This window comes from Centruroides sculpturatus, unplaced genomic scaffold (assembly GCF_000671375.1).
Source record: "Centruroides sculpturatus isolate CEXI.00-Female unplaced genomic scaffold, Cexi_2.0 scaffold1845, whole genome shotgun sequence".
In the NCBI taxonomy this organism is placed as follows: domain Eukaryota; kingdom Metazoa; phylum Arthropoda; class Arachnida; order Scorpiones; family Buthidae; genus Centruroides; species Centruroides sculpturatus.
In genome coordinates, this window is record NW_019386402.1 from 56,038 (window position 1) to 79,644 (window position 23,607).

General features: G+C 32.0%; 2 protein-coding genes across 4 annotated transcripts; both read left to right on the forward strand.

Annotated features, from left to right (window-relative positions):
• Positions 1-47: 47 nt before the first annotated feature.
• On the forward strand, positions 48-22,856 carry LOC111614834. Its single transcript, XM_023356199.1, has 11 exons — positions 48-342; positions 4,126-4,170; positions 4,253-4,360; positions 4,798-5,094; positions 5,156-5,223; positions 5,414-5,533; positions 6,429-6,666; positions 6,734-6,940; positions 7,011-7,048; positions 19,823-20,138; positions 22,076-22,856. The coding sequence occupies exons 1-11, from the start codon at positions 282-284 to the stop codon at positions 22,348-22,350; spliced, it is 1,773 nt and encodes a 590-aa protein (XP_023211967.1). The 5' UTR covers positions 48-281; the 3' UTR covers positions 22,351-22,856.
• On the forward strand, positions 13,151-18,335 carry LOC111614840. Of its 3 annotated transcripts, none has more exons than XM_023356203.1 (8): positions 13,151-13,306; positions 15,369-15,410; positions 15,490-15,597; positions 16,133-16,459; positions 16,525-16,592; positions 16,783-16,902; positions 17,799-18,036; positions 18,104-18,335. In XM_023356203.1, exons 1-8 carry the CDS (start codon positions 13,264-13,266, stop codon positions 18,316-18,318), a joined length of 1,161 nt encoding a protein of 386 aa, XP_023211971.1. In that variant the 5' UTR covers positions 13,151-13,263; the 3' UTR covers positions 18,319-18,335. The 3 variants fall into 3 exon arrangements, with proteins under 3 accessions (XP_023211971.1, XP_023211974.1, XP_023211972.1); XM_023356206.1 differs by having other exon boundaries at positions 15,369-15,405; positions 15,491-15,597; XM_023356204.1 differs by having other exon boundaries at positions 13,152-13,306; positions 15,493-15,597.
• Positions 22,857-23,607: the final 751 nt, after the last annotated feature.

A 23,607-nucleotide genomic window follows, 5' to 3' on the forward strand; every position in this document is an offset into this window, starting at 1 on the left:
TTCTTTAAAACGCGCTAGAGGCTAGTATCCGAGACTAGTTGGCTAGTTTCATACAAGACCGTAAGGTGTACATCATTCAAAAAACGATTGGCAAACGAATAATGGATTAATGTTTTGGCAGCATCAACATCAGTTGCTAAAACGGGTAACGGGTAGTGTCAAGCCCATGCATGCATTTGCTTGACACTAGAGGGCGAGCATCCGGTGAAAAACGCAAATAGTACACTGTATGTACTGTACCCACTGTCAGCGGTCACTTTTAAATCTGACTCGGAACGAAGATGCAGCTCGATCGTCAACTGCCGAAATATATTGATGTAGAAAGTGTAGAAAATGTACAAGGTGAGTTTTGAATATAAATTATTGTTATTTAATTAAGTTAAAGAATAAATAAATAAATAGAAAGTGAGTAGAACGAGGGAATTGTGGCATGTTACGTGTTAAAGTATCTTCCAGTTACATTACGTTTGATAAACTTTTCGGAAGTTTTTAGACCTAAATGAGGGATTTATGATTTTACTTGGAAACAGATTTTATTGTCATTAAATGCGTGAATAATTTCTTACCAAAATTTTCTTTAATAATACAAAATATCAATTGTAATTATGTTATATATAATTNAACAGATTTTATTGTCATTAAATGCGTGAATAATTTCTTACCAAAATTTTCTTTAATAATACAAAATATCAATTGTAATTATGTTATATATAATTTTACCGAATATTGAAATCTTAAATATGTTCTAATTATGAATAATAAAAGTTTTTATAAATGTAAAAAGGGTATTTTTAAGATGAAGATGGCGGATTTCATTAGTCTACACGTGTTAGACGACGACCACGTGAATTATAAAACTTTGTATTCGATATCGGACAATTGTGCTGTTTAGTGGGTACGGCTATTTGAGAGGTTTTCTTCCATAAAATTAATCAAATCTAGACAAATTTCACTCGAATATTTCCAAAACACGTATAATTTGTTGGAAATGATCGATATAAAACATGCTATGAACAAAAAATTGTCGGAATACTTATCGAGTGTACCGGTTCGAAGACACCATTGCTAAAGTTTGTTTTAGTCGCGGAGCGTCACATCGGACGGCGGACGCGTACGAAGCGTGTCACGTGACATTTGTTGTCCGTGCTATTCGGTCACGTGACTACTCATCTCCTAACGTGTTCCTGATAACTTATTCTTTTTGCGAAGAATTCGCTGAACTTTAGAGACCACGTAATAGATCATAATATACTATAGATTTTTATTGTAATTAGAAACGACTTATTATTATTATTGACTATATGAAGCAACAATAAAAAAACCGCTCGCGAACAGCACAATTGCCCGATATCGTTTGAATTAACAGTATCTTTGATTTATAGCCTATTAACAGAAAATATGTACCTACGTTCATATATTTGAGAAGTCTCTTCTGACGAGCATACTTCAGAGAATTTCAATGTATAGAATGTAATCACCATACTCCTATGGGCTTTCAAGTGCTTCGAGCTCCTTTGTTGTAGCTTCAATGTGTTTCAATGCTTGGTTAACGCTTCAATGTGTTTAAAGTGTTTTGTAGTGCTTAAATGTGCATTCCTAATGCTTCAAAGTGCTTTTCATCAATAGTGTGTCACAATGTTTCAACCACACAGTGTTTTAAAAGTGTTTCAGCATGCTTATATGTGCTTCTGGTGCTCTTGTGATGAATGGTGCTACAAGTGCAACGTGCTTCATGTGTTTTGGTGCTTTAATGTGCAACGTGCTTAATGTTTTAATGTTTGATATGTTTTATAGTGCTTCTAGTTTTCTATGGTGTCTCTAGTGCTTTACGGTGCTTCAAAATGTGCTTTACAGTGCAATGTGATTAAGTGTGTTTAGTGCTTTGATTTGTTGTGTGGTGCTATAAGTATTTCATGGTGTTTCTAGTGTTTTATGTTGCTACATGTGCAATATGCTACGAGTACTACAATGTGTTATACGGCGCTCCAAAGTTTAATGTGTAACATGTAAGTGTTTTGTGGTGCTTCAAAGTGCAACATGCAATGTGTAAAGTGCTCTTCAAAGCGCATTGTGAAGTGGGCTTTATGTACCTAAGAGCTCTAATTCATTCAATGTGCTCCAAAGCAGTGAAATTCACCTACTCCAACTTCACTGGGCTTTCAATTTATATGTAGCTCAGCTATGTTTCCTTTGTGCTTAGATGATCTGCACAACAGCAGCATAATCGACATATCTCAACCTTCGCTGGGCATTCGGCTTATTGATGGCTCAACCTTGTTTCTTTTCAATGAATATACACAACTATTTTCAAACTGTTTATAGACGTGTGTAGTAACTTTCAAACCACCAACTTTTATAAGGATTGTTCTGCACGCTGATTTTACTTGGGTTTAAGTAATATTCACTGACACATAAAGTTCTGCTTAGAACTAAAGACTTTAAAGTACACATCTGCAATGTACTCCAAGAGCTGTTCTGCACAGCTATGAACTACTAAGCATTTATTTTTATATATATATTTATTTTCTTTTGTTTATCTGAACATTATAATTCGTTTTGATAATTTTATTTATCCTAATATACGTCATAAGCATATTTAACATATAACTTATTACTCATATTGTTTATTACTATTTATTACTATTTGTTATTATTGTATATGTATAAAAATATTGGTAACTATATATATGTAAAATATGTATAACTTCCTGGTTATGCTTTAGCAAAGCCGGGACATGTACCAAGTACTTAAATAACAATGAATAAAATGAATGAATGAATATTTGAGAAGTTACTTATTCGTTAATCGTAAAACTAAACACAAAGGATTTGTCTAGAACAGCAGTTCTTAACATTTTTATTGATCAGCACCCCGTTGAATCTGAAAATAATTCTATTAAAACAAAGCTCTTTTTTTGAGAGTCGCGCGTAAGTCATCAGATGCATTTAAGCAATTTCTGGCTTTTGTTTTTATGTGCAAAAGTGCTGTATTCAAGGTATGCAAACACGTCTCAACTAGTTTCTGTACTAGACGTGACAATGTGACTACATTTACTGCATGTACCCACTGATGACAAGCGCTATGTGCTGAGAGACTGTAGAGTGTGTAGAAGTTGGGGTGCCGTGTTGCTGGGTACCACAGTTTATAGAAAACACAGTCGCCTTGTTAGTATTTTTTTTTTTTAATTTTTGAAATTTCTCTTTCACCCCCAACCCTAGGTCAAGAATATCATTGTACAAGGATCATCCTTACTGTATGAATTCTCCAAAGAAATGAATGGTTCTGACTGTTACCGGTTAGGGCGCTACGAACACTTTGAGTTGGCTATTGGGTGGAGGGGACCGATTAGTGTGTAAAAGAGACCGGTGACGTTTCTTCCCGGAAGGGACAAACCCGAGCTTGTTGGAGGTTAAAAATAACTTTCACTTATGAAGGTTCATATATAGTTTAATATTAATTAAGGCAAAATGTATCGAATCACATGGGTAACGTCTAGATGCAAGTACAAAGAGGAAAAAGTCCCTTGCATGACACTCGCTTTTACACCTCTTCCCTTCAATATAAAATTTTCCAAACTACTTGGCAACAGATCTTTACATCACCAAAGTAGGGAAGGTTTAAAACACTGCACAAGCAACACTTCCCATTGTCAAATTTGGAAAATGATGGCTCAAGTGAAACCTTGCGTAACGTTCACATTTCATCAGGTGGCAGTACATCTTGCATTTATACTTATTTTAAAAACACTCCTCTACCTCCAAAATAAAGCTTTTCACCTGTAATAATTATTTTTTACACTTTTTAACAGCCATCCTTCATCCATTACACTCCGTAAGCCATAGAACATTCTGTTATTTATTAGGTGTATAACGTCGAGTGCGTAAATGAGGATCGCTATTCAACAATTTATTGTTACGCAAGGATTATGCCACTAGCATAGTGACACTTTTTTAGATATTTTGCCCATTCCCATGCATTGCAACCATATACATCTGCAGTACTTTGTACACTAAGCCGTTACATAGTTATGATTTTATAACCATAAATCTGATCAAACTTTTCAAAATACGCCCATTTGATATCACTCTCTCTATTAATTTTATGGCTTTTTTTTTCTTTTGTAGGTGATCAAGATAGTGATCAATTGTTTATCACTGAAGAAGAAGAAGGTAACCAATCAATTCATAAGTTTATTCATAGAAATTTTATGATTTTACGTGTTATTAATTACTACATATTATACTAATTTAGAAATTGAAATGGAAGAAGAGGAAACTATTTATGAGAGAGCACAGGATAATTCTGTTGAAACCAGGATGATAGAAGGATCATTTTCAGTTATTGAAGACCCAAATACAGGTAAATTATTTCAATATCAAGCATTCCCGAATAAAGGCAAGTAGACGCAGTTGTTACGTTTAAATTATTATTATTATTATATGGGGTGATGCATGAGAAAGTAGCCACAGTGTGTAGCTTAGCACAATAATAAGCACAGAAGCTAACTGTTGGTATTAGAGACATATATATTGTAAATTATCACCTGCTTCATCTGTACGCAGCTACGCATGTCGAATCTTGATTTTTGATTTGACAACCCACACGAATTTCCCAAATTTAAGTGGAACATTGAATTAAGGGAAGTAATTTTGACAATCTTTAAACTTCTTAAAATAATGAGAAAATCTTAACTTTGTAATGGGCATAAAAAATTCTTAATTGAAAGAAACAAAGAATGGTGCATATACGAGATCTTACGTGAATGCAAACTCTCTTTAATCTATTTAATATTTTAGAAAGAATGGATGAAGAAGATGGTGAAAAAACAGAAGAAGAAGAAGAAATGGAAATGAACGACCAGTACATCGAATTGGCAGCAAACCTTCACATAGCAATAGACGGAAAATGTTATGTTTGTGAAGAAATAGGTCTAGTATACAGCAGCATATACTTATGTTACGAGTGTGAGTCAAAAATGGAAAAACTGGTTGAAAAGGGGACAACAGTCTTCTGCCATGTTGGATGTCCCAAAAATTGTTCTTCCTGTCTTCTTTCTATTGTTTTCCAATACTTGAACGTGGACGATATTTCTAGTGAGTGTTTTTATTACTTAGAGATTGTCTTATTTCTTTTTAAAATTTCTTCCATACCTAGCATATGAGAAAATCGATTACAATTTGGAATTAATGATAAAGTATGTGGATGGAGGATCGGAAGACAAGGTAAGTCCTTTCTTGAATTAGTATCGATTTATAATAGTAGATTCATGAACAGTTCTTGTCACAAAATGGAATTTTAATTCAATATCATGAATTATTCAATTGTATATTCCATTTGATGTGTGGAATCCACAAGATACGTGATAATACATCTCAATATACAAGAAATTAAATATTTTTATATGAAAAACAGTCTTTGGAAGAAGAAGGTGCCGATGCTCACTTTGCCAAATACTTGGATAGGTGTTGGAATCGATATGTTCAATGGATCTGGGAGCAGAAAGACATCTTTCAACTGAACATCGACCAAGTGGTAAGTGACCTTCAGATTTCACATCCTCTTAAGACTGCAAGGTTATGTTTTAAGGTTATGTTAGCATCCTCTCTGCCTATTAAGTCTCTTAGGGTTCACTTTCTCAAGTGTTTTATATGGATGGTCTGTTCTGCAAATCTCTCTATTATGAGCCTGAGAAAAGACTTAATTGTTAACAGAAGTGCAAAAACTGAAAAAAAATTTTTAAATAGAACTAAATTTTCCTCAATATATAGACGTTTTTACTGACCATGCACTTAATTTATTTGCATTTTAACAATGCAAAGATGAGTGATTTTTTTTACATTTCTTCCAATTGTTAAACACAACAGCAGAATGTGAAGATGCAATGATTCTTCCATTGGTGACATAGTATATTTAATTATGAATTGTTTTTGAGGTCGTCATTGAAAAAATTAGCATTCTTCCCCCACTTACGTATATTTGGGTGATTGAGTCATTGTTTGTTTATACATATTCTGGGCGGTTGAAGTACAATTACACTAAGATGAAAGAAGGATGAAATTTCAGGATCTATCCTGTAGAAAGGATTAGTATTCATACCACTTAAGTGAGCATATTGATGAATGGTCATCTGGGATAATCAGAAGGGAAAAAAAGAAAGATTTCAAAGCTCTTCTGCTTATTACACTTACAATACTTTCTACAACTTAAAGGATTTTAAAGTCCCGTTGAACTGTTGAAGAAGGATTATTGAAAGCAACACTTAGCTAGATCTCTGAAGAAGGATAGACACTTTGTAGTTAGTGCTGTAAGTCAAAGTTTGATTTTAGTGAAAGACTTAATGGGCTCCCAGTTTAGTGTAGTATTTCACAATTCTAGTTTAGGCCGGAGATTCATTATGATTCTAAACGAAGATTTGTTTTCGTTTCAGATCGTTCTTTTAAAAGCAAATGGCAACAAAGGAAGGTACCTGACAGCAATAGCCGATCAGGTAGGCAAAGGGCCAGCCTTCAAAGTGGATGGGGGATACATCAATCCAAATGACATAAAATCCTACAAGCACAGATGCTTGCTCATTACTATCCTGAAAACAGCCACATATATGTTCGATTTAAATTTTACATTTTACCATTTGTATCTCCTAAAGTTGGTTTGCCTCTTCAAGTTAGGTAAGTGCCCAGTCCTCATTATTCTCCCTTTGATCAAATATATTTCAATCTTGTCTTTTATCTCCAGACGAGACAGCAAGCAGAGCATGTATCGCTCATCCAGAAGCAACGATATTAGCTGAAGAATATTCGATCTTATTAAAGAAAATATGCGAAGTAGAAAAGCAAGTGGTAACAGTCAAAGAAGTTATGAGTTTGGTACAGTCTCTTGACAAGCAACTGACCATCAGAGATGAAAACAGTAAGACAGTGGAAAGACATATCGAGGCTTTATGTAAGTAGGATGACAATCATTTCCCTTTTTTTGTTCTTTTTCGAGTCTAATGAAATACTTTAATTTTTAGTGGAGGAAAATCAAGGAAAAATCTGTTTTCAACCTCCAGTAAGTAACTTTTTCGATTTGTATATTATTCTATTAGAAAATTGTACTTAAAGAAGTGGATAGCAGACTATGAAAAGGGGGAACAAGCTATTAACGAGGGCATCGTACTGTACGTTATGCAAAGAACTCCAAAGTCAGATCAACGCCCTCACAAGGTGGCACTTGTTTCACTCAAAAATAACGAATGGGTTGTGGTCAACATATGAAGTTGCATGGGTCAATAAACAAATATTGTTCATTAGTTTCTTTTCGCGAATTTTCTATTTTGGGATTAGGAAAAGGGCAATCGAAATGAAAATGGAGGCACGTGTCCCTTTTTACGGGAGTCCCTCATTTCAACACATTTTTTATCTTCAGAGATTCAAATCCAAAACTAATTTTTCTGATGATTCTTCAAGAATATCAAGATCATTCGTCATTCAGGGTTTATCAGATATACGCTTCAAATTGACTCAACTTACCAGTTGAGTTTATTGCGATGTAACAGTTTAAACTATTCCGTAATCTCGGACTTTTCAAATTTATTCTGTCTAATGAAGTCTTTGTTGTAAATTTTCACTAATTTAACACGTTTTCTCATTTTAGCGCCCACTCGGAAACGAAGGTATTCCATATCGCTTCATGAATGAAGGCTTCGCTGAATGTCTGTTGAAAACAAGGAAGTACCTCTGGAGATACTTTACTATGCATGATTCTGGAAGCTTGATTCAAGCCAATATAATCAAAGTGGTGCTGTTTATTCGCGCAATGAGTGATATTCCAGAATCGTCGCTCTACGATGACGAAATCGCCTCAGAATTAAAGAATATGATTCAAAATATAAAAGACACTGCCTATCGAATGGGATTACATGAGGGAAACTCAATAGTACCAACCCAATTGTTGTTGTTGACAGATCCAGGTGAGTAGAGAATTATTTTCAAGAAATTTCAAAGTTGTCTAAATTGAAATCTCTGTGTTTAATGTTACAAATAACACAAATATATTTTGCTTTCGAACGGAATTTGTAAAGAAAATGGTGAAACGTATCACTCTATTAGATAGACGTTTTGAAATCCTTAAATTCTGTTCATAAATAGAAAAGATTTCTTTGATGAGGTGGAAAGTTTATCCAATTGACATTTTTACATGTGCAATATATTGTATCAGTGTTAAATTAGTTCTTCAGTTTTCTAATGGGTTCATAAACAATTTTTTATAGCTTTTAATCTCTCATAGTTTAACAGTTTTATTTCCTAGTCAAATATGATATCTCCTGTAAGATTCTGTAAGCAATTTGCTTCAGCATTAACATATTTTGTTTATATTTAAGCCCTAGTTATGCCCATCTGCATGCTATTACATTGTATTAAAAGAGTTGCTACACACTGGAATACTGGTTGGAAAGAGTATGAAAAGGTGAAGAGATAACATGAGAATCCTTCGTTTTCTTTTATTCAGATTTGTATTTGTTGTGTCTGTAGACCATATTCAGAGCATTGATTCCCTTGTTAACTTTTCCCCCAAAGGATGTCCTAAAAGTCATGGATTGCAAGAATAAACAAATAGAAAAAAAACTGGAGTTTGTCACGCAACTTAGCTGATATTAGGTCTACTAAAACAAAAATAGATTGAAGGCTTCTGTAACTAGTACTGAATCTCTTTCCTACTTCGGAACTTTAGCCAAGAATTCCAATGCACTAATTTTCAGACTTTTCAAGAATAAAAATTACATTGTTTTTCTTAAATTATTACAGAAACTTTAATGTTTATTATTCTTTTGTAGAGGAAACATGCTTACTTGCTAAAGTATTTTTAAGATTATTTGTTTTATTGCTAGATAATCTCCCTATCTAATTTGGAATTATGTTTATATAGATGCCCTGTGAACCTTCGTAGAATTTAATCTATAAATTAGTAATAATTAAATAATCAACGAACAGACAGAAAATAAGGTTAACTAATTTTTTTAAGATATATCTCCAGCGAATTCTAGGAATTCCACAAAGATGACTCTTGCACAAATAATGTAAGGCAGAATGGTGTTTGAGCTAGGGTTGTGGAAATTATTCTTCTGATATCTTTGCAATGTTAGTTTTGTTTCACTATCGTAGTTCACAACTTGGCAATTCCATTGTGTTTAAATATACTGACTACTGTTCTAACATCACTAAAGAACACAGAAGTCATTTTGTCAGTTAGAACAGGTGCACAAATGGCCATCCCTTCTACATATATAGAAGGAATGGTCGAAAACTAGAGTTGTTACATACACTAAACTTATAAAAGTTAAAGGAATAAGACTAGAATTACTGGAAATCCTATTATTTTAATATAGAAGTAAATAAAGATGTTTATAATTTTTTCAGAAATTGACAATAACGTACTGATAATGTTTCAGGATCAGGAGTCAAGATGCGTGATTGTTCGCAAATGTATTTGAATAAAGTGTTCCTGTATAAATTGTCTAAAGTGACCAAGATAAGCGTAGCTACTTTCGAATGCCTTATGCCGTCGTTCAATTTGCGGGGCTTTTTACAAAGCGATAGACTATGCTCACAATTTGTTACCTATGCTTCATTCATACAGAAGATCCTTCAGGCCGAAGCATACGTCACCCAAATCGGGTCTAAATATTTATTTGATCGTCAACTTCTGACCTCCGACTGGCACTGATTCTTTTTAATAATGGGACTCGATGGAAGATACAATGGTCGTGTTTTGTTAGTCATTCTGTGGTCCTCAAAAACGAAAACTTAATCACTATTTAACTTGGATTTGTGAAAAGAAGACTTAAGTAATGCCTATTGTGTCGAGAACAGAGAAACTTCAACATGTGATAAATTTACTACTTCCTTAAACCGAATTGCCTTGTAATGATGTAACTTATACTGTTGATTGTTATTTATTAAGTTCAGTCAATTAAGCAAATCTGAGTCTAGTCTCTTATTTTTGTAATCTAAGAAAATAAAGTTTAATAATTTATTGGTTATAAAATTTAATGATTTACTTTTTCTTAAAGAAAGAAATTCCGGTTACAAACATGACAAAATACTGTAGTTTTCTTTTAAGAAATTCATCTCAACCCTCAAAATTAAGCTTTCTGCCATTTTCTAATCTTATAATATAATCGAAATGGGTTGATGATGATGATAAATTCAGAGCCCAAACGATTAGTGTACCAAATTTCAACTTTTCAACTCCTAAGAAGGGAGTTCTCGAAATTCCTTCCTCGGGGAGAGAGTAAAGGTTTCTAGCACCCAATGAAAACAGCTCTGATCTTAATCGTCACTATCATTACTTTTTGCCCGAGCAACACCGGGCTCATCTGTTAGCGATTGATAAAAATCTCATAAGAGATGGCATCTCACACAATTTATTATATTTATTACGATTGATAGCATAAAGGCTATTTTTTGATAAAAATCTCATAACAACCGGGCAAGTTATGCAACTTGTTGCTAAACTTCTTTTTGACTTAACAAATGGCATTACACGTAATACTGTATATATGTTAGCACGTTGTATACTGTTCAACGAATCCGCACCAAATTTGACAAGAATATTTTTTGCCACCCAATAGAAAAATTGGGACTGTCCCAACCCCCATCTACCTCTAAATCTAACCACTCTAACTTGATCCCAAACAATTTTTTTTGTGCCTTGAAATTGTTAGACTTGGTGTAGTTTTTCAGAGATTAGGAAAAACTGGTTACAAAACAAAGATTACACTGTCTTGACTCACGAAAGGTCGGTCAGTGCTGGAAAGGGAGAGTGAAACAAGGTCACCGTCTCTAACGGCTCTCCAAGGGGTCAACAGCTCTATTAACCTTTATTATGTAACCAGAAAAACATTTACAAAACATCACAGCAGTTCCAAACCGTGGCGACAGCAATCAAGTCAGCGACTTTAGAAATATTTTTATTTATTTTTTGAGAAAATTAAATTAAGAAAGTTTTCTCTACTTTATAGCACTCTCTGGAAACGACTAACATTATTATGATATACAAAACTGTATTTCTAGATTTTCTACAGTGTGCAGAGCTAGAAATCTGAAAAGATATCATTTTGTAACAAAAATAAATCTGCCTGAGAATTTTTTTTTAATTGTTAAATTGAAAACGTGGCAACTCCCGAAGTTATAAAAGGCGTGCAAAAATTCTATGACGTCACTTTTTGCTGTTTAGTGGTAGCATTTGTGGTATATACCTCAGTGGAGGATTAAGTGTTAAGTGGCTGCATAGGGTCCCGGAATATAAAGAAGCCCCCGAGATCTTTAAAATGCTACTGAAAAAAGGGATTGCGAAACCACAGATGATGTAGATAATTCAGAAAGATGCTACGATATAGACAAGTGATACAGCTTTATGGGCAACAAAATTAACAGATGCTATTATTGACCACAATCTTAAAAACAAACCAAAAAGTATTAGGAATATACAAAATTTCAAATCAGTGTGTAAAGACAGAGATAAAGTGTATTACAAAAGACTTTCATATGATCATTTTTACAGAAAGAAATCAAATAAAATTATGGAAAAGAGATATTGGCTGATATTTTCAGAAAGAAGCAAAAGTGTTTACTGCTACCCTTGCAAACTATTTTCAACATCAAAGTCTAAATTAATAACTGGTTTGCAAAATTGTAAGTTAATTAGTTATTTTATCTGACTACGAAGTTCCAAAAGAACACATATCAGCCACATTTACTACGTATAATAAATTAAAAACACATTTAATCGCGTGTTTTACAAAACTAATTATACAAAAAAGTAATATTTATAGATATTTGCGATTGAGGAATGTAAAGAAATCTTTGAAGTGTAATTATACACCGTCACAATTTTATCGTGGTCAAACTCAAATTTCTTTAAGTTGTCTCATGAAACTAAAGAAAGAAGGTTTATATACTAAAAATTCACTAAGGACAACAATAATGCCGAGACGACACACCACTAGAGGAGGGGTTCAAGAAGAAACGATGACTATTTCTTCATTTTATATTTTTGTCGCCAGAGGATAAAGAAAACATAGATCGTTCATCATTACATACAAATGTGTTGCTGAAGTTTTTCGAGTCTCAGAATTTGGAAGAAAAAAAGAACAATGTCAGTTTATTTTTAATCAAGTGCAGAATCCACATGTTAAACTTATTATTTTTAAATTTATATTACCTCTATTCAATGAGTTTAATGCCTTCTTTCAATCTGAAAAGTCTTTAATATCTCCTCTTTACATAGAAAGTGTATTTGTTTTATTAAAATATTCGTTTGACGGGGCATTAGATCCAGGGAGGCATAAAGAAAATTCTACGATTTTACACCCACTTTTGATGGCAGGGCTTGTTATTCTGTCGCCATTCGTCAATCTTTTCGTTTGTGACATATTTTTTTACACTCGAAACTTCATCAAATAATTCACTGTAGCATATATTTACAGACCAATGATTCGAAATAAAAATATAGCTTTCCTCTACCTTCACTCACACAAAGGGATTTTGAGTAATGTAACCCATTCAAACTACCTCTATTTCAATAAAACACATGTCCCAATTATATAGTACATACGTCACATGCTCGAGTCCCCGAAGATTGTCGACAAGTGTCGACGAATGCTCACCAACCAGAGTTAAAAAACTATCACAAAAATCCCCATAACAGTGTCCGCTCCTTGGTACTGTCAAAGGGCCGTTCGGTTGGCGACACACTGAATTACCGCACTCTATGTAGCAAAGTAAGGACACGATGACAACACTGATCGTGATGGCGTACAAGAAACTAACTTGTTCACTATATTATTAAAAAAGTTTTTAAACTCTGCATTAAATTTACAAAATAAAGGAAATAAAATGCCTATTTTATAAAATAAATAAAGTTAGAGGGAAGAGCAGTGAAATAAAGGACTTATGGTCACTGTAGCTATGACTTGAATTTGGTGTGGCATGGCACTTGGAACCGGTATGGGCCGAGTATGACATTTTCAATAAGATAAATAATAATAATAGCAATACAAAACAGCAAATATAATAGATAAAATAATTACCTTTGTAATGTTTATCGATAGATGAATCGGCATAAATAAAATTAACACGTGAGTAGTTTGCAAAATTTGGTGACAAAAATATTTCCGGGTGACGTCGGTAGATGGTGCGACGGTTCGCTTTAAATCACGTGTGCTAGTGTAGTACGTCCCCACTGTACGTAGCGGTCACTTTTAAATCTGACTCCGAACGAAGATGCAGGGCGATCGTCAACTGCCGGGAGATATTGATGTAGAAGGTAAGTTTTGAATATAAATTATTATTATTATTTAATTAAGTTAAAGAATACATTCGAAACGTGCCGTGAAACTAATTAGAAAGTGGCATTTTGAGTGTTAAAATAACCTTCCAGTTACATTACGTTTGATAAACTTTTCGAAAGTTTGTAGACCTAAATGAGGGATTTATGTTGTATAATATAGGCAAAAATGATTGTAAAATTATGCATTATTTTACTTGAAAATAGATTTTATTGTCATTAAGTGTGTGAATAATTTATAGAATTTTCTTTAATAATACAAAATGTCAATTGTGATTATACTATACCAAATATTGAAATCTTAAATATATTTTAATTATGAATAATAAAAGTTTTAATAAATGTAAAAAGGAGTATTTTTAAGATCAAGATGGCGGATTTCACTAATCGACACGTGTTAGACGACGACCACGTGAATTATGAAAGTTTGTATTAACAGTATCTTGTATTTATAGCCTATTAACAGAAAATATGTACCTACCTTTACATATTTGAAAAGTTATTTATTCGTTAATCGTAAAACTAAACACAAAGGATTTGTCTAGAACAGCAGTTCTTAACCTTTTTTAGTGGTCAGCACCTCCCCTTGAATCTGAAAATAAGCTCGTGCATCCCGTTAAATAAATGTGCGTATATTTTCTTTTTAAGAAAAAACATTTATTGCATAAACAAATACCGTGTTTAATTTACAATATATATTACTTTACTATATAACATAAAAAGCAATATTTAAATTATAATGGCTAGGTTGTTGTTGTTTATTCGTAATAATTCTATTAAAACGAGAAACGAGGCTATTTTTTTGAAAGAGCCAAGCGTAAATCGTCAGATGAATTTAAGCAATTTCTGGTTTTTGTTTTGATGTGCTGTATTCATGGTTTGCAAACACATCTCAACTAGTTTCTACACTGCACGTGACAATGTGACTACATTAACTGCATGTACTGACTGACGACTAATGACAAGCGCTATGTGCTGAGAGACTAGTGTGTGTAGAAGTGGGGGTGCTGTGTTGCTGGGTACCACAGTTTGTAGATAACATGGTCGTCTTGTTAGTATTTTTTTTTTTAATTTTGAAATTTCTCTTGCACCCCCAACCCCAGGTTAAGAACTGCTGGTCTAGAATATCATCCTTACTGTATGAATTCTCCAAAGAAATGAATAGTTCTGCCTGTTACTGCTGAGAGAGCTATAAACACTTCGAGTTGGCTATCGGGTGGAGGGGACTGATTAGTGTGTAAAAGGGACCGGTGACATTTCTTCCTGGAAGGAACAAACCCGATCTTGTTGGAGGTTAAAAATAACTTTCACTTATGAAGGTTCATATATAATTTAATATTCAGGAAAAACATATTGAATCACATGGGTAACGTTTAGATGCAAGTAGAAAAAGGAAAAGGTCCCCGCGTGGAACTTGCTTTTACACCTCTTCCCTTCAATATGAAATATTCCAAACTACTTGGCAACAGCCTTTACATCATCGAAGTAGGCAAAGTTTATGACACTGCACAAGCAACACTTCCCATTGTCAAATTCGGCAAATGAGGGCTCAAATGAAACCTTACATAACGTTTAAATTATATCAAGTGGCAGTACAGTATATGTTGCATTTATAGTTATTTTAAAAACACTCCTCTACCTCTAAAATAAAGCTTTTCACCTGTAATAATGTTCGGGATCATCCATAAACTATGTAAAGTTATTTTTTACACTTTTTAACGGCCATCCTTCATCTGTTATACTCCATAATGCCGTAGAACGTTCCATTATTTATTAGGTGTATAACATAGAGTGCGTAAATGAGGATCACTATTCAACATTTTATTGTTATCCAATGATTAAGACACTAGCATAGTGACGCTTTTTTAAATATTTCACCCATTCCCATGCACCGCAACCATATACATCTCCACTACTTTGTACACTAAGCCGCTACATAGTTACGATTTTATAACCATAAATCTGATCAAACTTTTCAAAATATGCCCATTTGATGTCACACTCTCTATTAATTTTTTGGCCATTATTTTTTCTTTTGTAGCTGATAGTGATCAATTGTATATCACTGAAGAAGAAGAAGAAGGTAACCAATCAATTCATAAGTTTATTCATAGAACTTTTATGATTTTACATATTATTAGTTACTAAATATTATACTAATTTAGAAATTGAAATGGAAGAAGAGGAGACTATTTATGAGGGAGCACAGGATAATTCTGTTGAAACTAGAATGATAGGATCATTTCCAGTTTCTGAAGACCCAGATACAGGTAAATTATTTCAATATAGAGCATTCCTGAATTAAGGCAAGTAGATGCAGTTGTTACATTTAAATTCTTATAATTATATGGGGTGGTGCACAAGAAAGTAGCTGCAGTGTGTAGCTTAGCACAGAAGCTAACTGTTGGTATTAGAGAAATACATATTGTAAATTGTCACCTGTTTCAACTGTACACAGCTACGCACGTCAAATCATGTTTAGTAAGACCCTGCGTAACCTAGTGACCATCTATGGTGGTGATTGTATATGGATTTTTGTACTTCTTGGACACTCCAAATTACAAAAACCATCACCTGATACATAATAAAAATTTTGATTTTTGATTTGACAACCCACACGAATTTCCCAAATTTACGTGGAACATTTGAATTAAAGGAAGTAATTTTGACAATCTTTAAAATTCTTAGAATAATGAGAAAATCTTAACTTTGTAATGGGCATAAAAAATTCTTAATTGAAAGAAACAAAATATGGTGCATATGAGACCTTACCTGAAACTTTCTTTAATCTATTTAATATTTCAGAAAGAATGGATGAAGAAGAAGAAGAAACAGCTCAAGTAAAAACAGATGATGAAAAAACAGATGCAGAAGAAGAAGAAAGAGAAATGAATGACCAGAACACAGAATTGGAAGCAAAACTTCACGTATCAACAGTCGGAAAATGTTACATTTGTGAAGAAATAGGTCAAGTTTACAGCAGCATATACTTATGTTGTGAGTGCAACCCAAAAATTGAAGAACTGGTTGAAAAGGGGTCAACAGTCTTCTGCCGTGTTGGATGTCCCAAAAATTGTTCTTCCTGTCTTCTTTCTATTGTTTTCCAATACTTGAACGTGGACGATATTTCTAGTGAGTGTTTTTATTACTTAGAGACTGTCTTATTTCTTTCTAAAATTTATTTCTTCCATACCTAGCATATGAAAAAATCGAGTACAATTCGGAATTAATGAAAGAGTATGTGGATGGAGGATCTAAAGACAGGGTAAGTCCTCTCTTGAATTAGTATCGATTTATAATAGTAGATTCATGAACAGTTCTTGTCACAAAATGGAATTTTAATTCAATATGATGGATTATTCAATTGGATATTCGATTCGATGTGTGGAATTTACAAGATACGCGATAATACATGTCAATATACAAGAAACTAAATATTTTTATATAAAAAACAGTCTTTGGAAGTAAAAGGTGCTGATGCTCACTTTGCCAAATACATGGATCGGTGTTGGGAGCGATATGTTCAATGGATCTGGGAGCAGAAAGACATCTTTCAATTGAACGTCAACCAAGCGGTAAGTGACGACCTTCAGATTTAACATCCTCTTAAGACTGACGTATTTAAGGTTATGTTAGCATCCTCTCTGCCCATTAAGTCTCTTGGGGTTCACTTTCTCAAGTGTTTTACACGGACGGTCTGTTATGCAAATGTCTCTATTATGAGCCTGAGAAAAGACTTAATTGTTAACAGAAGTGCAAAAATGAAAAAAATTTTTAAATGGAACTAAATTTTCCTGAATATATAGACGTTTTTACTGACCATGCAGTTAATTTATTTGCATTTCAACAATGCAAAGATGAGTGATTTTTTTTGCATTTCTTCCAATTGTTAAACACAACAGCAGAATGTGAAGATGCAATGATTCTTCCATTGGTGACATAGTATATTTAATTATGAATTGTTTTTGAGGTCGTCATTGAAAAAATTAGCATTCTTCCCCCACTTACGTATATTTGGGTGATTAAGTCATTGTTTGTTTATACATATTCTGGGCGGTTGGATTGAAGTACAATTACACTAAGATGAAACGAAGGATGAAATTTCAGGATCTATCCTGTAGAAAGGATTAGTATTCATACCACTTAAGTGAGCATATTGATGAATGGTCATCTGGGATAATCAGAAGGGAAAAAAAGAAAGATTTCAAAGCTCTTCTGCTTATTACACTTACAATACTTTCTACAACTTAAAGGATTTTAAAGTCCCATTGAACTGTTGAAGAAGGATTATTGAAAGCAACACTTAGCTAGATCTCTGAAGAAGGATAGACACTTTGTAGTTAGTGCTGTAAGTCAAAGTTTGATTTTAGTGAAAGACTTAATGGGCTCCCAGTTTAGTGTAGTATTTCACAATTCTAGTTTAGGCCGGAGATTCATTATGATTCTAAACGAAGATTTGTTTTCGTTTTAGATCGTTCTTTTAAAAGCAAATGGCAACAAAGGAAGATACCTAACAGCAATAGCCGATCAGGTAGGCAAAGGCCCAGCCTTCAAAGTGGATGGGGGATACATCAATCCGAATGACATAAAATCGTACAAGCACAGATGCTTGCTCATTACTATCCTGAATACAGCCACACAGATGTTCTATTTAAAATTTACATTTTACCATTTGTATCTCCTAAAGTTGGTTTGCCTCTTCAAGTTAGGTAATTGCCCAGTCCTCATTATCCTCTGTTTGATCAAATATATTTCAATCTTGTCTTTTATCTCTAGATGAGACAGCAAGTGGAGCGTGTATCGCTCATCCGGAAGCAACGATATTAGCTGAAGAATATTCGATCTTATTAAAGGAAATATGCGAAGAGGAAGAGCAAATGCTAACCGTTGTAGACGTTTTGAATTTGGTAGATTCCCTTGATAAGCAACTTTCAATCAGAAATAAAAACAGTAAAACAGTGGAAAGACATATCGAGGCTTTATGTAAGTAGGATGACAATTGTTTCTCTATTTTTTTTTTTTTTTTTTTTTTTTTTTTTTTTTTTTTTTTTTTTTTTTTTTTTTTTTTTTTTTTTTTTTTTTTTTTTTTTTTTTTTTTTTTTTTTTTTTTTTTTTTTTTTTTTTTTTTTTTTTTTTTTTTTTTTTTTTTTTTTTTTTTTTTTTTTTTTTTTTTTTTTTTTTTTTTTTTTTTTTTTTTTTTTTTTTTTTTTTTTTTTTTTTTTTTTTTTTTTTTTTTTTTTTTTTTTTTTTTTTTTTTTTTTTTTTTTTTTTTTTTTTTTTTTTTTTTTTTTTTTTTTTTTTTTTTTTTTTTTTTTTTTTTTTTTTTTTTTTTTTTTTTTTTTTTTTTTTTTTTTTTTTTTTTTTTTTTTTTTTTTTTTTTTTTTTTTTTTTTTTTTTTTTTTTTTTTTTTTTTTTTTTTTTTTTTTTTTTTTTTTTTTTTTTTTTTTTTTTTTTTTTTTTTTTTTTTTTTTTTTTTTTTTTTTTTTTTTTTTTTTTTTTTTTTTTTTTTTTTTTTTTTTTTTTTTTTTTTTTTTTTTTTTTTTTTTTTTTTTTTTTTTTTTTTTTTTTTTTTTTTTTTTTTTTTTTTTTTTTTTTTTTTTTTTTTTTTTTTTTTTTTTTTTTTTTTTTTTTTTTTTTTTTTTTTTTTTTTTTTTTTTTTTTTTTTTTTTTTTTTTTTTTTTTTTTTTTTTTTTTTTTTTTTTTTTTTTTTTTTTTTTTTTTTTTTTTTTTTTTTTTTTTTTTTTTTTTTTTTTTTTTTTTTTTTTTTTTTTTTTTTTTTTTTTTTTTTTTTTTTTTTTTTTTTTTTTTTTTTTTTTTTTTTTTTTTTTTTTTTTTTTTNAGTTTTAAGTATTTTTTATGTTTAATTACATTTATATCAAAAATTGCTAGGAACTAAAGTGATTAAGGTAGATCTAGCTGTCCTTTACATCCATAAACATTATATGTCAGTGGAACAAATGGAGTGAGCTTTGAGTGTTCCACGATTTTTGGTACTGTCTATACGCGGGCTTCATAAACAAGTCTATAGGTATGTTTGTCCAAGAAATTTTTGGATGAAATAAACCGCACAACTTCAAAATCACATAAAAATAATCCGCATAAAAAGAGACCTTACAGTACATATGTAGGCTAGAAGTCACAAATTTTCTGTTTTGGGATTAGGAAAAGGACAATCGAGATGAAAATGGGGGCACATGTCCCTTTCTACGGGAGCCCCTCCTCACTTAAACACATTTTTTTTATCTTCAGGGATTCAAATCCAAAATTATTTTTCTGATGATTCTTCAGGAATTTCAAGATCATTCGTCATTCAGGTTTATCAAATATACCCTTCAAAAAACTTTCCTCAGTGATTGAAATCGCAAAAAACTCAACTGGCAAGTTGAGTCGATGTAACAATTTAAACTTTTCCATAATCTCGGACTTTAAATTTATTCTGTCTAATGAAGTCTTTGTTGTAAATTTTCACTAATTTAACACGTTTTCTTATTTTAGCGCCCACTCGGAGACGAAGGTATTCCGTATCGCTTCATAAACGAAGGCTTCGCTCATTGTCTGTTGCAAACAAGAAAGCACCTCTTGAGTCACTTTACTATACACGATTCTCGAAGCTTGATTCAAGCCAATATAATCAAAGTGGTGCTGTTTATTCGCGCAATGAGTGATATTCCAGAATCGTCGCCCTACGATGACGAAATCGCCTCAGAATTAAAGAATATGATTCAAAATATAAAAGACACTGCCTATCAAATGGGATTACATGAGGGAAACCCATTAGTACCAACGCAAGTGGTGTTGTTGACGGATCCAGGCAAGTAGAGAATTATTTCGAGAAATTTCAAATTTGTCTAAATTGAAATCTCTGTGTTTAATGTTACAAATAACACAAATATATTTTGCTTACTAACGGAATTTGTAAAGAAAATGGTGAAACGTATCACTCCATTAGATAGACTTTTTGAAATCCTTAAATTCTGTTCATAAATAGAAAAGATTTCTTTGATGAAATGGAAAGTTTATCCAATTGACATACATGTGCAATACATTGTATCAGTGTTAAATTAGTTCTTCAGTCTTCTAAAAGTTATAAAGAATGGTTTATGAACCCATTAATCTCTCATAATTGAACAGTTTTATTTCCTAGTCAATTATGATATCTCCGTAAGATTCTGTAAGCAATTTGCTTCAGCATTAACATATCCTGTTTCTAATTACATCTAAGCCTTAGTTATGCCTGTTTGCATGTCATTACAACCTATTAAAAGAGTTGCTACACACTGGGACATTAATTGGGAAGGGTACGAAAAGGTGAAGAGCTAACACGAGAATCCTTTGTTTTCTTTTATTCAGGTTTGTATTTGTTGTGTCTGTAGACCATATCCAGAACATGGCTTGGAATGGATTGTCTTGTTAATTTTTCCCCCAAAGGATGTCCTAAAAGTCATGGATTGCAAGAATTAACAAATAGAAAAAAAAACTGGAGTTTGTCACGCAACTTAGCTGATACTAGGTCTACTAAAACAAAAATACATTGAAGGCTTATGTAACTCATGTAACTACTACTAAATCTCTTTCCTACTTCGGAACTTTAGCCAAGAATTCCAATGCACTAATTTTCAGGGTTTTCAAGAATAAAAATTACATTGTTTTTCTTAAATTATTACATAAACTTTAATGTTTATTATTCTTTTGTAGAGGAAACATGCTTACTTGCTAATGTATTTTTAAGATTATTTGTTTTATTGCTAGATAATCTCCCTATCTAATTTGGAATTATGTTTATATAGATGCCCTGTGAACCTTCGTAGAATTTAATCTATAAATTAGTAATAATTAAATAATCAACGAACAGACAGAAAATAAGGTTAACTAATTTTTTTAAGATATATCTCCAGCGAATTCTAGGAATTCCACAAAGATGACTCTTGCACAAATAATGTAAGGCAGAATGGTGTTTGAGCTAGGGTTGTGGAAATTATTCTTCTTCTGATATCTTTGCAATGTTAGTCTTGTTTCACTATCGCAGTTTACAACTTGTCAATTACATTGTGTTTAAATATACTGACTACTGTTCTAACATCACTAAAGAACACAGAAGACATTTTGTCAGTTAGAACAGGTTTACAAATGGCCATCACTTCTACATATATAGAAGGAATGGTCAAAAACTAGAGTTGTTACATACACTAAACTTATAAAAGTTAAAGGAATAAGACTAGAATTACTGAAAATCCTATTATTTTAATATAGAAGTAAATAAAGATGTTTATAATTTTTTGAGAAATTGACAATAACGTACTGATAATGTTTCAGGATCAGGAGTCAAGATGCGTGATTGTTCGCAAATGTATTTGAGTAAAGTGTTCCTGNCAGTACTAACTCTTTAGCAATATAAATGTTTTTAATTCTTTTATTTATGCGTATGAGTTAAAAAAGTAATTCTACAAATCAATAACAATTGTGAAGAATTCTTTGCCTTCTATGATGAATAAAACTTGTAACTTTTTTACTTGTATATAAAATTTCTTGTACCATAATATGTTAAAGAGTAAATGCTAAAATTATTTTTTATAATAAAAAAACAAGTACCTAAATATAAACAAATAAAAATTTGAAAAACTAAGTTGTTACATACCCTAAAGGAATAAGACTAGAATTACTGAAAATCCTATTATTTTAATATAGAAGTAAATAAAGATGTTTATAATTTTTTGAGAAATTGACAATAACGTACTGATAATGTTTCAGGATCAGGAGTCAAGATGCGTGATTGTTCGCAAATGTATTTGAGTAAAGTGTTCCTGTATAAATTGTCTAAAGTGACCAGCATAGGCGTAGCTACTCTCAAATGCCTTATGCCATCGATCGATTTGCAGGGTTATCTCCAAAGCGATAGACTGTGCTCACACTTTGTTACCTACGCCTCATTCATACAGAAGATCCTTCAGGCCGAAGCATACGTCACCCAAATTGGGTCTGGATATTTATTTGATCGTCAACTTCTGACCGCCGACTGGCACTGAATCTTTTTAATAATGGAAGATACAATGGTCGTGTATTGTTAGTCATTCTGTGGTCCTCAAAAACGAAAACTTAATCATGATTTAACTTGGATTTGTGAAAGGAAGACTTAAATAATCCCTATTGTGTCAAGGACAGAAACTTCGACATGTGATAAATTTACTTCTTCCTCAAATCGAATTTCCTTGTAATGATGTAACTTATACTGTTAATTGTTATTACGTTCAGTATACTGTATTTTGTTATTGATATTTGTTAAGCAAGTCTCAGCCTGTTTAAATCTTATTTTTGTAATCTAAGGAAATAAATTTAATGATTTATTGAGACTGAATAAAAACATATTGTGAAAAGGTGTAAACCTGACTTTAAATTTTAAAACACCCCTCTAAAATTTTCTTAGAATCAAATTATATAGAAGGTTTTGAAATTCCTGTTAACACATACCTTTTCTTAAGGAAAGTTTTTATTTGTTTGTAACCAGAATTTTTAAATACTGTGTTTTTTTTCTTTTTTTTTTTTTTGAGATTGAATCTGGTGTACAAAATCGCTTGAGGAAGTAGTAACAACCTAATAACTGTAAACAGAGAGAACGAACTTGTAAGGTAGGATGACAGATAAGCATCCACCATGACAGTTTTTTCATTAGTTTTACCCATGAGACAAACAAGGCATTAATAACGAAACCACCGTTAATCTAACAAAGTCTTCCTTTTGTTCTTGTTGACTCTCGATCCTGTGTAATATTCTAACATGTTTATCAGAAGAGATCCGAACGTCATTCTTGCTATGTCTATTGTTTCCATTATCGTTGTCTCTCCCTTTGTCTTTTACTGTGGGTAAATTGCCATTTTCTATTTCATTAGGTAAAATTGAATCGAGCATTGACATCTTTTCCATATTCCAATTTGATTGGTAATTAGTAACGTCGAGAGGAGTTAACAGAATAATAAAAATGAAGATGAGCAGCATGTTCGCCAGTTCAATAATTTCCCAATTACAACAATATCAGTTAATTGTTGACCCTCAATATAATGGAAAAATAATATGCATATGAAAAAGAAAACTCTTCTATTCAAATAATGTTTTTTTTTTCACTTTTTAGTGTAAAAGGTGAAAAAAATAAATGTACTATTTTTGGTAGCACACGACTAAAAGTAAGTGTGGTGCTCATGGTAAGCCTTAAAATTGGCAGAAAGTGCAACTAAAAACATTTTTAAACATGAGCACCCCTCAGTTTTTTTTTTATAAAATTCCTCTGA

Bases quoted from the DNA above. Each gene is read 5' to 3' on its own strand.
- LOC111614840 (XM_023356203.1), top strand. From the start codon at position 13,264: ATGCAGGGCGATCGTCAACTGCCGGGAGATATTGATGTAGAAG. The intron at 16,460-16,524 runs GTGAGTGTTTTT...TTCCATACCTAG, and splicing joins GAACGTGGACGATATTTCTA to CATATGAAAAAATCGAGTAC. The intron at 18,037-18,103 runs GTAATTGCCCAG...TTTTATCTCTAG, and splicing joins GGTTTGCCTCTTCAAGTTAG to ATGAGACAGCAAGTGGAGCG.
- LOC111614834 (XM_023356199.1), top strand. From the start codon at position 282: ATGCAGCTCGATCGTCAACTGCCGAAATATATTGATGTAGAAAGTGTA. The intron at 343-4,125 runs GTGAGTTTTGAA...TTTCTTTTGTAG, and splicing joins AAGTGTAGAAAATGTACAAG to GTGATCAAGATAGTGATCAA. The intron at 6,941-7,010 runs GTAAGTAGGATG...TTTAATTTTTAG, and splicing joins AAGACATATCGAGGCTTTAT to TGGAGGAAAATCAAGGAAAA.